The sequence below is a fragment of the Haliotis cracherodii genome, unplaced genomic scaffold (genome assembly GCF_022045235.1).
Source record: "Haliotis cracherodii isolate W230 unplaced genomic scaffold, xgHalCrac1.p SCAF_17, whole genome shotgun sequence".
Classification (NCBI taxonomy): Eukaryota; Metazoa; Mollusca; class Gastropoda; order Lepetellida; family Haliotidae; genus Haliotis; species Haliotis cracherodii.
In genome coordinates this window covers 5,885,870-5,901,856 of record NW_027266272.1, presented here as the reverse complement: position 1 = coordinate 5,901,856, position 15,987 = coordinate 5,885,870, and the positions used below count along the sequence as shown (strand labels likewise).

At 38.4% G+C, this 15,987-nt stretch overlaps 1 protein-coding gene across 1 annotated transcript; it reads left to right on the top strand.

The window, feature by feature from the left end:
• The first annotated feature begins 408 nt into the window (after window positions 1–408).
• LOC139464280 (sodium- and chloride-dependent creatine transporter 1-like) lies at window positions 409–14,420 on the top strand. The gene is made up of 13 exons (XM_071245800.1): window positions 409–523; window positions 925–1,056; window positions 1,447–1,717; window positions 3,128–3,260; window positions 4,322–4,456; window positions 6,866–6,969; window positions 7,915–8,039; window positions 8,648–8,760; window positions 9,608–9,736; window positions 10,221–10,320; window positions 11,041–11,141; window positions 13,352–13,522; window positions 14,232–14,420. The coding sequence occupies exons 1-13, from the start codon at window positions 409–411 to the stop codon at window positions 14,313–14,315; spliced, it is 1,713 nt and encodes a 570-aa protein (XP_071101901.1). The 3' UTR covers window positions 14,316–14,420.
• Window positions 14,421–15,987: the final 1,567 nt, after the last annotated feature.

Here is a 15,987-nt window from a genome sequence, read left to right as displayed (position 1 = left end):
ATTGGCCAGAGTATTGTATAATTCTAAAATACCAAGAATTAGTGCAATTGCCTTTTTTGACAATGACGATATGTTCCCTTGTTTGTTCGACCCGCCGGTGCCTGTGTTTGTAGCCGATACCATATGTATCGGTGGGAACGAATACAGCGGGTCCAGGAAAAGTACATGTAAAATTAAATACAACTATAAAACATGCCTCAGCTACCCCAATAAGAATGTTATAGTCTTTAAATGTAATATCCAGTTATGTATGACTGTTTAATAATCTCATACCAACTTTGACTGGAGTAGGCCCAATAGTTTTTCAGATATTGTAGTAAACGCCGGTACCTTAAATTACCTTCCAGACTATAGATATGAATTTTGTTGAAGGTTAAACTCGAACATGTATCTGTTTGTAACACAGGCATGGCAGGAGAAAGATGGCGGCATCATATGGACTACATCATCACCCTGTTTGGTTCCAGTATTGGATCAGGGGCATTTATAAAGTTCCCATATTTGTGTATGCGTAATGGTGGAGGTGAGACTTTGTTACGACAACATTTATGTACAGCACATCCTCAAACCTTAAGAAGCGCATTTCACTGGGTCTTTCATACAGCCATTGCTGGGAAAAACGCACAAAACGTTCTGAAAAGTGTTTGTATTACATGTAAAAACGCACCATGCAACGCCAGAGTACCTCGGGCCAACAATGTATCATGCAACACGAAATAACTGCTGTGCAAACGCATATATATGTCATATATCATATGAGATTATTGCACCCATGTTTTTGTCATATCCTCGTGTCGCAGTCTCGTTTTTTCTCTTCTCTAACTGCATAATATGAAAACATGCCTTGCTTTACATTCAGGTTTGAATTCCAATTAATCCCAGTTCAGCTAAGGGTTTTCCAATGTTTATTTCATTATCGTCCAGGGGCGTTTCTGATACCTTTCGCACTGTTCACCATAATCGCCGTCATACCTTGTGTATTCCTGGATATGGTGATTGGACAGTTCTCCCAGAGTGGGCCAATCAACGCCTGGAATATGTGTCCACCTTTCAAAGGTATACGTATGCTTATTTTGTCGCCGTAATTTGGTTGTAAAACATTTCTAAAAAGCCACTGAAGAAAACTAATTATTTGTGTTCAATCAAGATTTGTGTAAGCAATACTTTTCACTATTTGGTTCAGAGTTCTCGTGCGTAAATATAAATATTACTGACCAGAAGAGTGACCAGATGTGCATGGTCGCGGGAATCACAAGGTTTCCTTAACATTTCAATGTCCTTGCATTCACATTTTCGTGATTGCCATCGCATGACAGATTAACTATAATAATATGAAATATTGGAATGTTCTTTAACTTCTTGTGAGTTATTTATATTCGCTATCACACGGATGTGTATGCATGGACTTTGGAATGTTTGATGACCTTATTATACTTACTTTTTCAGGAATTGGTGTTGGGATCTTGATTCTGCTGTGGATTGTCTTGTCACTTTACAATGCCATATTTTCCTGGTTTGCCTACTTCTTCTACTACTCGTTTTCGTCCACCCTACCTTGGGCCCATTGCGACAACGACTGGAACACCCCCACGTGTATATCTGACAGTGGCATCAATATGAACCACACGGAAGCTACCAACTGCACCGCCTACAGTCATCAGGTAAACATCACTGGAGGAGCGCATGCTTGTAGAACAGCTGCAGAAGAGTTTTGGAGGTACGTAAGCGTTGATTTCATCCCATGAAAAGAACTTTGTTTTACTGCAACCAGTTTTGAAACAAAGGCATGGTTCGTAGGTTTATCCTTCTGAAGAAAGTGCTTTGTTTTCGAATTCACTTGTTATCAGATCCAATCGATGAAACAACCAACTATGATTTACAGAGAATATATCTTCATTCCTATCAGTCACCACGCTTTATGATCCGTTATCAAATATTTCTACTGTACATGAAACAGAGAATAACCAGTCTCAAATATCTTTCAAAACTAATTCCATAGGGAGAAAGAAGCAAATAGTACAGGAAATTATATAAATGAAAATCAGTTACGACAGCACGTGTTAATGAAAAAAGTCAGTTCTGTCCTGATTGACAGGCCTTGTAATATATGAGTTCTGAGCGAGTTAATGACGATTGGAGGAGTATATCAGTTATATTATGGCATAATGTCAGCTAAGAGAAGCAAACCGTAAATATTTTCGGGTTAGGATTGATCTTGAGCAATCCATGCTTGTCGTATGAGTCGACTAACTGGATGGTGTGATCAGGCTCAGTGACTTGCTTCATGCATGCCCACTGAGACACAGTGCCGCAACTTAACATGGACACCCCACTCGGACACAGTATATAGACTTAGAACCAAAGGCCTTGTTAAATGCCAAGCGCCAGGCAGGGTAACAATAAGTACCATCTTCTAACATCTTTTGTTAGACGCGGTCGGGGATCGTAACCCCGCGCTTCCACACTCCGGGGAGACGCTTTGTGACGTTTCCCCTCTTGGGGAAACTAAATTGTGCAGAATGCTGCTGACAGAACTTGATGAAGGATCATGGTGAAACTGGGCCTTGACCCAAGCCGGAGGCAGTCAGAAATACACTGCCGGGCAAGAGAACGTATACACCCGTGTTTGATGGTGGCTAAAATGGAAACAAACAAGACATGTTTATTCAGTAGTGGTGTATTTGATACGGGCATAATGGTTGTGTTTTGGACCTAACGTTTGCAGTGTTTCAGCGACTGGTTTTAGCTCAGTAAGTTTCTGATAACCTTTGTAATTTTTGGGTCACTTCCAATTTTCAAGTGAATACTTTCTTTTGCCCGACGGTTTAACTATGGGGTATATAATAGCGTTCATCCTTGGAAAACCATGGACCCCTGTAAACTACACAGAATTCTCCACACATGAACGAGCATAGATTCATACAAGATTTAAGATTGAATAACAAGTTGATGCTAACTGGCTCAGCATCAACCAGTCTCGATTATCCACTGAAACAGGTTCAATTTGGCGTAAACGGTACAGTGAAGGTGACAATGATATGAATGGATCACTGAAACTCAGTGATGATACCAGGTGTTCAACGTGATCATTCCTCCCACACAAAGGTGACAATTGGATTACTGTCAGATTGCAGGTGTTGCAGTTGACTGATGGTTTACATGACATGGGTGGAGTAAGGTGGCCTCTGGTTCTGTGTCTGGTCATAACATACTTGATTTTGTTTGTTTGCCAGTGTCGAGGAATCAAGGTGACTGGAAAGGTAAATAAAAGGGAAAAACACTTTCGATATTCATAAAAAATATCACCGAGTCGATTGTACGATTCTGTCATGTCATGAGCATGTGTCTGTCAATCACTATCAAATAATGATGGTGCCAGGTGTTCGTGGAAAGGTGATCGTATCTATCCCCACTGGTGGCACCCGTCACAAACACATGCAAAGGCAAGTCAATAATTGGTGTATTAACTGTGATGGTAGAGTCAAATATGCAGGGATTTACTTATCGCGAAAATACTTTTTTATTATTCATACAAATTACTCCAAATTAAGTTTTCATACACAACATATTGCTATAAGTCGCTTCAAATATCATCCAAGAGACCGAAACTTAATTGTAATGCTTTTCAATCTATGCAGTGCTAATGTTGGTATTTTGGTCAAGTTATAAAAAAAATCTTTGAATTAAAAAATAATCCTTAACTCTGACGTTGTCCTAATGAGCCAAGAAGAAATCGTACTCAATCGCCGTGTGTTACATCCTCCTGGGCTGTAAGTGATGAAATATTCTCTACTGAATCCAAAAGGCAAAAGAAGCGGAAATTTGACATCCAAGCCTTAATCGGTTGAAAAGGATCCAAACATGTTAACTGCTGCGTTGTACCTGCTGGTGCCAACCATCTATATATAGTTTGATCTTCATTTCACCTTTGACCCTTCATTGTACTTGATCTGAGCTACTTTTGTTAAATGTAAGCTCCACTTTGGTGCTGAGATCCTTACTCTAGATATGACACCTTACTAAAATACTGTGTCAATCGTATTCCAAATATTGATTGTGCAATCATCAGATATTTTTGTTTGTCATATCAAAAGTTTCCTTCGCTTACATGTCGATTGATTTAATATTTATCTCACAGATCTTGAAAATATATATATGATATTTCACTCGACACATGGTATATCCTATGTTAACTGCAATGATAATATCACTTTTCTCAACTTCGGAAAACCCAGTATGTAATAAATACGATTGCCTTACTGATATCGTTGTTGTTTGTTTCCATGTCGTACGCCTAAGGTAACTTTGATGCCTGTTGCAGCTTGTGTACGTCACTGTTGGCGTTCCGTTTGTCCTGATCATCGTCTTCCTCGTCAGGGGATGTCTACTGCCGGGGTCCGCAGAAGGAATGTATTATTTCATCAAACCCAACTTCGATAAGCTTACAGAACCAGGGGTAGGTACACATGTGTTGACTGTTGCCGTCCAAAGTCTAACTGCTCTACATATAATGTTTGTGGTTAGATACTGTGTTCTCTCTAAGCTTGATTATATTTCATTCATCTAGGGGTCATTCTGAAAATCGTATATGAAAGAACTAAGAACCACTGACAAGGCCTAAAACAACATAACCATTATATGTAAGCATAACTAAGCAGGACATTAACTAGAAAAAAGCGGCCAAACCTAAAGATCAGGACCATCAACTTTTGTCTTGACTCAAAAGACTGCCTCTTTGATCCAGTCGTAGAGCGTCTGCACGGGGAAAAGAAGGTCAGGGGTTCGATCCCCGGGGGCGTCATACTAAAAAACGTGAAAAGATGGTACTTGTTGTTCCCCTGCCTGGCGCTCGGCATTAAGTGGCTAAAACAAGGACTGGTCGGCTCGTAGTCAGTATACAGTGTCAGAGTGGGAAATGCACGTTAAACTGTGGCATGGTATCTAAGTGCGCTAGCTCTATGAAATCTGCATTATACCCGACTAGTACAAGCAGCGTCACACACGTGCATGTACATCGCTATATAAGTGCAATATCCTTGAACGCGACGATAAACACCATTTCACCTCACCTCACCCTGAACCTAAAACCAGAAGACATATTCATTCCTTTGTTGTACTGGCTTCCAAAGCTCCTTCGGAATCCGTACAAAGAGTGAAATATTGAGGGCTCCAGCAAATGTGCCACCAAATCCTTGTCACAACCATTATGTTTAATACAATCAAAACAGCATTATCTTTATATTCAGAGAAAGTATCTGAGAGAAAGAATGAAATTGATACCATGTGAATTCCCAAAGCTTCAAAGGAATTGCTTGAATATTTTCAATCCTAGAGAGGTACCTAATTTAATTTGATTGCATACCACTATCCTACACTTCACACTTAGAAAATATTCATTCCATATTCATATGAAGTCTCTGCTGAAAGAGGAGTCCATTGCACGATTCTGACCATAACATGAGCCTGTGTTTATGAATCACTATTAAATAGTGATGGCACAAGTTGTTCGCGAAAAGGTGAGACATTCCTTTTGTTAATATTACAATGTAACCTCCATGCATCTGTTTTAATCAGATTAAAAGCCAGGCACTTGCATTCCTGAAGGCAATTTACCTTCATGATTTAGCTTTCAATAGCAAAAACGTGTTTTATAGTTTTGTGGCATGTGATGCTTGAAGCTACACTGTATAATATTTGGAACATTTTCTATTTGACAGTGTGCTTATACTTTCGATTTCTCGCCCTGAACATTTGCAAAATGAATACGCAATATGGGTACATCAGTTTTGTTTTATCAGAAAATTAACTCAGGATACATTTTTTTCAAATGGCTAGTTGATACTAAATTATAAACTAAACTGTCAATTATTCGTATTGGAACATATCTGGCCACCAAAACTTCTAATTCAATATAGGCCATGGGCTTGAAACATTTTATCCGTCTGCAGTAATCCCACAGGCTACAAGTCAGGGCCTAAATATCTGTATTCCCGGCAATCTCACAGGCTACAAGGCAGGGCCTAAATATCTGTATTCCCGGTAATCTCACAGGCTACAAGTCAGGGCTTAAATATCTGTATTCCCGGTAATCCCACAGGCTACAAGTCAGGGCTTAAATCTCTGTATTCCCGGTAATCCCACAGGCTACAAGTCAGGGCTTAAATCTCTGTAATCCCGGTAGTCTCACAGGCTACAAGTCAGGGCTTAAATCTCTGTATTCCCGGTAATCTCACAGGCTACAAGTCAGGGCTTAAGTCTCTGTAATCCCGGTAATCTCACAGGCTACAAGTCAGGGCTTAAATCTCTGTATTCCCGGTATTCTCTGTACAATACATTTATAAACTGAGGGGCAAAGGGAAGAACACCGAGTTTGCTTTTATGTAGTCGAAAAATGAAACAACTGTTGTTAAATTTGATTATGTCCAGTTAACCATCACCGATTCCTGCAACAATTTGCAAAATATGATCTGTGGCTGGGTATTTTGCGTAAACATAAATTGGTTCAATGAATCCTTGAGTAAGGAATGAATTTGCAACCAGATATTTGAAATGTTGTAAATCTGTCCCGAAAAAGCAAATCAATTGATTTTCAAAGGTACATTGTCTCAGATACCCCATAGCAGTTGTTTATGCTGCGAAAAAAAATGCTTAAGAAGTTGTCAAAGCTTTAAATCAAAAAGATAAGACCATGCAGTAGTATTCCTTGAGAGCTGACTTAGCGCCAGTGCCTATTTCATGTTTGAAATAGTGTAACTTAAGTTATTGTCAATTGAAAATTAAACATTCTAAATATCGACTTGTATATGTATATGTTGATCCTCGGTTTATTTACAACTGCAGACAAGAGTCATTGTTTTTTCACCAGATATGGATTGAAGCATGCAGTTACGCTTTATTTTCCTTGAATGTTGGCATGGGATTTAATTTAACCTTGTCGAGATACAACAAGGTCAACAATAACTGTTTAAGGTAGGTATCTTTGTCACAATGACCATGCTACCAGATTGGAAAACAATTTGCATTTGGAAACGAAACCAAACAAATAATTTGAAACTCAACTACATCAATTATGTTGTGATATGTAATTGTATTTATAACATCAAGACATGCAATTGTAACATTATTACTGTTACGTCATCTCATATAATGGTAGTTGTGACATCATGGGCCCGCAATCGTAATCACAACATTATCACTGTCAATGGTGATTGTATCATCACCTGAAATGATTACTGTAACATCATCACTCTCAATAGTAATTATAACATCTTGACCTGCAAAGATAACTGTAACATCATCTCTGTGAATGGTAATTTTAACTTTATGACCTGCAATAGTAATTGTAATATATTGACCATCAAAGATAATTGTAACATCATCCCTGTCGATGGTAATTGTAACATCATGATCTTCAATGGCAATTGTTACGTCATCGCATACAATGGTTACTGTAACATCATCACTGTCAATGGTAATTGTAACACTACCAGCAATGGTAATTTAACATCTTGACCTGCAATGGTAACTGAAACATCGGGACCTGCAATGGTAATTGTAACATCACCAGCAATGGTAATTGTAGCATCTTGACCTGTAAAGATAATTGTTACATCGTCCCTGTCAATAGTAATTGTAGCATCATGACCATCAATGGTAATTGTTACACAACCAGCAATGGTAATTGTTACATTATCGCCTACAATGGTAATTATAACATACTTATCTGTAATAGAACGTATAACACCATCGACTGTAAATGTAATTGTAACACCATCACCTTCAAGGGTAATTATAACATCATCACCTGTCATGGAACGTATAACATCATCAACTTGCATACCATAAAACAATACCATCATCAATTACTATGAACAGATCTATCTCGATTTCAATGGATATCCATTTCCATTTTAGAGACGCAGTTTGGGTTTGTATCGTGGACTTGCTTGCTACAATCTTGGTTGGATTTTCCTTCTTTTCAATCATCGGTCACGTTGCCTACCAACGTGGAGTGACAGTGGAGGCTTTTGCGTCATCGGGTTAGTTAGCGCTGCTTTAGTCATGGAGTGCATGTAGCTCGGTGACTCTAATGACGGGAGGTTAATACTGAGGCTGGTACAACAGTACCAAGGTGGCCCGAGAACCGCGTTACATACATTTCTTACTGACGTACATACACAGGAGTCTACATGCTTTGCAAATATTCGGGTATGTATTCTTTTGTTATTGTAATCGTGCCAGAAAACTAGGATCTTGTGTTCGAGCCCCGGTTCAACTTAAGCATATGCCTTGGCTTGTCCAGCACTCGTGGGTTTCACCAGGGTGGTAAATGTCTTAGACCTGCATCACTTCGGGATTTCCTCCCACATCAAGCTGGCAGGTCGAGAGATACGTACATTATGATATAAATGTATTTATCATCACTATGTCTTTTCTGCACATATGTCTTGTGGTTAAAACATTGGTGTTCTGTGCAGACCGAAAACCCCATTGTGGCATATTTAGGTCCCGTGTTACACAAAGTCTTCCAGTGTTTTGGTTTCGCTCGATGGTTGTTAGTGTGTTTCTGTCTGTGATGTGGCATCCCAAGCCATATGGATGTTTTTAATTTATTTGACTATTATATCCTGACCACCGTCTCTTTCAGGCTTCAACCTTGCATTTATTGTGTATCCGCAAGTCCTGACTTATCTGCCCCTGCCACAGTTATGGTCAACCTTGACATTTATCATGCTGATGACGCTGGAAATAGATTGTCAGGTAGAATATACAAGAGGAATAGACCATAATGAGTTTGTAACTAGGTAATGGTGCCTGCATGAAATGGGCAAGAAAATTAAAATTTATTTGATATGATGATTTGCCAGTGGCAATATGTTTTGACGCACAAGAGGTGGAACAAACCGAACAGACATCGATGACTTTAAACCAAACATGTGTTTCTCACGAATATCATATGAAAGCAGAAGCCCTCCACAGTGCATCCCTTGTGATGTGAAATTCACAGTACTCATTCTCTGTGACGCTCAAATAAGCTTCCTTTTAGAAAATGCATTGTGTGTGTCGAAAACCACCTTATTACATAAAAGCGACAAATTACATTCTTTTCATGTTTATAAGTCATCTTTGCTAAAACAAACGAGTCCATTGTATGATTCTGATGATAACAGGAGCATGTGCCCATGAATCAACAGATATTCTAAACCAGATGAATTCAGGTTTGTTCTTTAGAGCTGACTCATCAACACCTACATGTATTTAAATGTGAAAATGTTAGTTGATGCATACACTGTCTTGCAGCAGGAGGCCGTTTAACTACATATTTAGTTTCACAACCCACCCATCAAGCAACATATCCTCACCTGACGAAGCTATCTTTTGTCGGTTATATTTGCCTTGTTTATGTTGTCAAAATAAGTGCTACGTCATTATGTTACAGCAGCATGTGAGACGTTTACGTGAGTAACGACACCCCATAATGGACCCCATTTCTAATTACAAGCGCTCTGTTAGAAAGACGTCTATGTGTGGGGACTTGTCCAGTGAACTGTCTCTTGCTGCAAGTAACATGTGCTTTTATGCTGACATTTAATCTTACATTTTACAGTTGCCAGCCATTGAAGTCATATCATCAGCATTTGTGGATATGTTCCCAAGTCTACGTAAGCGGCGGTGGCTTCCAACAGCTCTGATCCTCTTAAGCAGTTTCCCTTTTGCCATCATCCATCTTTTACAGGTAAAAACGTTTTTTGTTCAAAATGTAATCTCAAAAAATTATCTGAGTGACTAATGAATGTATTTTTCACAGGACTATCTCTTTCCTACTGACTGTCTTGGTCCAGATAGAACTGACTGAAGCCCAAAACAGATATACTTATATAAATAATAGTGAACCATTTCTTTAACCATTAAAAATATCTGCCATAAGCAGAGCCCATTGTACGATTACAGCTCTATAATAACCATGTATTTATGTCAAAAAGCATTATAAAACAGTGATGATACCAGGTGTTCGCAAAAAGGTGATGGCACCGTCACCAATACATACAAAGGCAAGTCAATTTTTCACCTGAAAAAAATTTACAAATGTTCTTCACACGTCTACAAAATACATTTTCAAAGTTTCACCTAGGCCGTTAATATTGTCGTCCCGATCAAACAACTTTTGAAGAGCATGTATCCTTCTGAAAAGTTTAAATCCAATTTATTTCCATTTCCAGGGTGGGATATACATGCTGACACTAGTGGAATGGTACGCTTATTTCCCTTCCACAGCGCTCTTCGCCTTGTCGGAATGCATAGTGATGGGGTGGCTCTACGGTGAGAAGCCTGAATGATTCTGCAACACTTCTGAATTATTTATAAAGGAATATGGCATTTAACTCACCACCTTAACGTCATTTTGCCTTCATATTGTTTCAGATCTTAATGATATATATATATATCATATTGTAGAGAAGCATTTATACATTATATGTTGGAAGAGTATTACATGATCGTAAAAAAAGGAAGGCTGGTGTCCTAGAGGGCATGCTCATTCATCACTGTCTACCCAAAATGAAGTTACAATCTGTTGTGTTTTGTGGGGCTTAAGTCTTCGTACTTTGAGGGTCCAGTCAGGACAAAAACAAGAGAGTTATATCTACTGATACACATACACTATGTATACTGTTACAAGAAGTACGGAATATCAAAAATGATATGCGAGAATTTTCAGAAACGACAGAGGTTCCAATCTAGTTTCATTACTATTCTGCCTTTACACCCTATTGGATCTGTTTCGGCAGATGATCAAGGCTGATTATTCCCCAACAATGATGTTCTATATTTACCTTCAGTTTCACTCACAGACATGAACTCGTGGTTGGTCAAAGCCTTCATTGCTTTTGTCTCCACTCGCTAACTATAGACACCTCTGCATGCTTTGAATGAATCATTGCTTGTATTTCCCCAATGTGTTTTAATAGTTTGTCTTTTGATAAGAACTATGTTCACTGTATATTGAACTCAGGTGGTCATTACTCTGTTTATACCGTTAAGGCACAACGAGACTTCAAGCGGACGTCCAGCTGATGTGGGGGAAGAAGATCCCTCAGCTTTTCATCATGTTAATCAAGTTTGCATCGCCATTACTCCTTGTGGTAGGACAGTTTTAACTTTCAATTTGATTCAACTGATTCTTCTATTAATGTTATTATTTATATCCAAGGCACAATAATTCATAAGATATTATAAGGCATTTCACGGCAACTGATCACGTCCGCACCTAAAGAGGAAAGAATATTTTCTTTGTTAATTTCTACCATATTATGGCAACTCTTATGCAATATTCACATATTTTGCAGTGTCCTCGGAATATCATAAATAATACTCGTACCTTTAGAATTTAGTATCAGAAGACGCACATCTCCCAATACCCTGTAATCGTGTTTTACACACATTAATGCTTTAATAATATTCTTGTGTGATGTATATTTTAACAAGGGCATTTTTGCATTGCACATGCTTTGTTTTGTGTATGAATTCAAGCAGTGAGAAGACTTTTTTAAATCTAATAATAATATCTTAGGAATCTATTAATGTTTTGATTTTATAATGTTATGTGTTATGTGCATTGCACTAAGGATTATGGGTGAGTGAGTGAGTTAAAATTTAACGTCGCATCGTCATTATTTCAGCCATATAGCGACGAGACCAAGTTTAATATGTAAACAATTTAGTCATTTATGCAAAGTAATATTTAAAAACAATTCATGAAACATACTTGAGCATGCATACTATATTTAAAAACAATTTATGAATCATATTTGAGCATAACAATATAATACAGTTATAAAACACGGGCTATAGGCCACCAGTAACCAAAGCTAGGCCACCTCGCTGGGGATCATGGGGACTTACAGTACCTCGGCTTCCTGCATGATACCCCAGCAGGATTTACGTCATCACTTTAGCTTCTCGTGGTTGTGCATAATACTAACCAAAATTAAAATTGTCAGCAATGAGTTGGCTTAAAAACACTGGTTGATGATAGTAACATCGATTATGATAGGATTATGTGTCACATAGGGGGACAATATTTAACGCTACGTTAACCTCCTGGACCAAGGATTAAGGAAAGGGTTTTGGCTCTTCATTGAAGAATGCAGTTTATCTGGTAGATTGAATGTCATTGGATGTCCCAACACTATAATTACTTTGTATGTGTAATGACAAGCGTGGGTAAGAGCTATGTAGAGGTCTCAAGGGGTTGTTCCCTTTCTTCAACATGTCAAAGCTTTGGAGCCAATGAATCGAAGAGAGCAAATAAATAAACTTGTGTCATGATTCATGTTTATTAGATGGTGTTTAACATTTAGGTTTTATTTATTTTCTACCCAAAATGTTTTTTGAACATTTAGTTTTTCCTTGTTGGTTGAATATAAGGGTAAGTGATACTTAATAACATCAACAGTGCTTCAACAAATCAAATGGGTGATCCACACATAACACCAGAGGAACACTTTCAACCATTTTCGTGGCATGACCAGGAAAGTCATCACTGAATATAGCACGATAGTGATTTTAGCAAATTTAGTCATTTTCGTTGAGTGACTTAAGAAATAGGTAATAAAGAGCAATATTGGTCTAGGTAATAAAGGGCAACATTGGTCTCTGCAAATTCCCTGTGTCTCAAAAATGAATATTTAAATTGTTTTTGCAATTCATTCTTTTTGCTGTCTGCTATTCATTTATGTGAGGCCCAGTTGTCTAAGGTATCAGTCTCTGTCCTTCTTCCCTTAGTCGTACTAGAATCTTATGTTTACGGGATCAAGAGGAGGCACGTGAGACCCAGCTGTCTAAGGTATCAGTCTCTGTGCGTCTCTTTCTCGATCCCACATTCACCCCGATTATGAGTCTACTCTACTCTTTGTCAGCAACTTGCTCATGGGTATCTGGGATCGTGTCCGTTTCTCAGTGGAGTATAGATAATTGTGTGGGATTTCAGTCACTGGCTTTTCTGGTTCCGATTGCATTAATTACAGGTCCAACTGATAACTGGACTATTGCTGACTATCGTTAAATAACATTCACTCACTCACTCGCCATGCCACAGAATGTAAAACACCATACCCGTTCTCGTGCGTTGCACCAAAGTGGTAAACGTCTGAGAACTGCTTCAATTCGGGCTTTCCTTCAACATTAAGCTGATACGCTGTGATATAGCTGGAAAACTGTTTTGAAAGCGACATTAAACTAAACTCCCTCCCGCACTCACCTTATTATTAGAAATATATCTCTGCCTCTCCTCTCAAAAATATATAATGTAAAGAATGGTACACACAAGGGTCCTTGTCATCTTTTCATCCAGATCACCTTCGGCTACTCGCTCTACTCCTACCGACCTCCTAAGTACGAGGACTACATCTATCCTGCCTGGGCCACTGCAGTCGGCTGGATGATATCCTGTGCCTCCATTGTTCCCTTGCCTGCCCTCTTCATCTGGGCAGTTTGGCGGACTCCAGGAAACACTTTAACTGAGGTAGCACATACAGCATCTGTAGTATGAACAACCATTATGGGTACCTATGACACCTTGAAGTGTCTGATGGATGACAAGTATTCACACAGTTAGCTCTCCTTCCATCTTTTGTTCATTTCGCTACACCAAAGATAGTATGGCAAAGCTGGACCAGCTGTGGTGAGTGGTTGGAAATGTTGTCGTCCTCACAATGTTGGCTCAAAGTTTTAAACACAACCATCAGGATTGGTTGGGCCAACGTTTGTTTGTTGTTATGAAATATTAAATAAAACCTATTTTAAATTACACAACTATTTTTTAGCTTATTATTTGGAGAGCAGATATAATAATGCATTCAGATCAATTTGTTACGTGCACAATTCATGGTTATGATAGTCTTATGTTTTGAAACATTTCAAAATTATACCCAACGTAGCTTGTTTATTCATAACTTCATGGTGAGCAAACTTTGGCCCAATATTACGATAGAACACTGTGCTATTCTTGAAAAAGAAGCGTAGAGAAATTTCAGTGTTTTACAGTAAAACATGTCACATTCAAGAGCTGTTAATTGATTAATCAGTGTTATTCCTGGGAATGTTTCAAGAGCTGTTAATTGATTAATCAGTGTTATTCCTGGGAATGGTTGACATATATCATTTTACAATGCTTCAATTAATCTCTTGGCGGTTCCGAAAGTCATGCTAGTTTTTACAAATATATATTTCAGAAAATTAGACAGTCGCTGCAGCCAAATAAACAATGGGGTGAGCAAGCTCTAGATGAAATGGCCGACGAAGTTCCATGCACTTAGAAGACATCAACTTCAACCATCGCAAGAACAAAAAGACTATAGATTCATCAAAGACCTAGTGAAGTCATGCCAGACTATCTCCTTTTTTGTATAACATCATACACATTAGAGCAAACATCAATAAAGGTGGCATTCAATCCATATTTTGCAAGAGTGTTGTATATTAACGGAAAATAGTAACTGTGCTTTATATGACGTGTAGTAAATGTTAATGAAAACAACAACATATTATTTAGTCATCGTCTAAAAAAGGTTGTATAAAAAACATACCAGGTGCTGGTAATACGAGACAGACAGACACGCGAGGTTTGGGCTAACAATTGAATGAACATTGTAAATACTGGCTGTGACCAGCATTTTCATTGCTACAGGCGAGGCAAGGGCGGCGCATTGAAGACACCAGGTGATTGAATCCTGGGGGATAGTGTTCCAAATGTCAATCAAAATGATTGGGCCAACTGAATTACTCCTGTCGTAGGCGTCTGTCTATCTCATTCCAGACATGTTCTATGTAAACATGACGTTACGTCCCTGCATTTGCACAAAGGGTAGAACAGTTCCGGGAGCGTACGCCATTCTAATGGGCGATCTTTTTCAATTTATCTTCCCTTCACTAACCCGCTAGGTGCGCTGACCCGGACGGTCCAACCTTAAACTGACGGCGCATGTGGTATGCGCGATACGAGCACTACATGTTACTCTGACGCCTATAGACAGTTAACTAGTATAACATTCACCTCTGTCGGCAACGGTCACGCTTGTGTGTGGACAGTATATCTTTTCGCCTAAAAAATGATTTATCTATTGCCATGTCCGGAAACAAATGTTCTTTGATTTAATGATACATCAGGGATGACCACGACTGATTATATTGTATAGTTAACCCCTAGATAGGCGTTCGAAGCGATGCGCTGAGATCAGCTGATCGTTCATTCCAGGTCGCTTTGTTGACGTTTTGCAATCGGTACTAAAGTGTTGCCCTTGATGTATGAATATCACACTTTTAAAAATTAAGTAGATTTTGTATACGTTCCTCCTATATCTATGTTGTAGCATCGCCGAGCAGGCTACATCATATGCATGCATTTCAGTAAGTACAGCGGTGAGGCGATACGGTACGCGAAATGTGAAGGTATCATGCAGTGTTGCCCGTTGTCTCAATGTTGTGAATATTGACAGCAACACATGTAAGTATTTGTCAGATATATAACAGAGAGCAATGAGAAATGTTCTCAAGAAATTGTAAGAGTAACAGGCACTGTAAAATTACGTCATCAACTAGATATCATGATACAATGTTCAAAATAAAAGAAATGGAAATAACTGAAATCTGTTTTGATATTTAAGGGTTAATTGGTGCATGTTGTAGAAAAGGATTTTATGTACGAAAGGTGGCTGATTGTTGCCAAATACTACCATGATCATATTTCAATATGATCAATGAAAGATATATATTATTTTGGCCTTTTTTGAATTTTACAAAGTAGAAAGAAAGATTTCAGACACTGAGGACCCTATATATTTCAGTTAAAATACATATTCAAGAGTATTTGTACCAACTACAATTTTTATAAAATAAAACAATATATTCATACTAATTGTCAATCTCTATAATGTTGATTGTATTAACAATGCAGTGTCTACATCCAGTTTGCATTGACAAGAATCATAT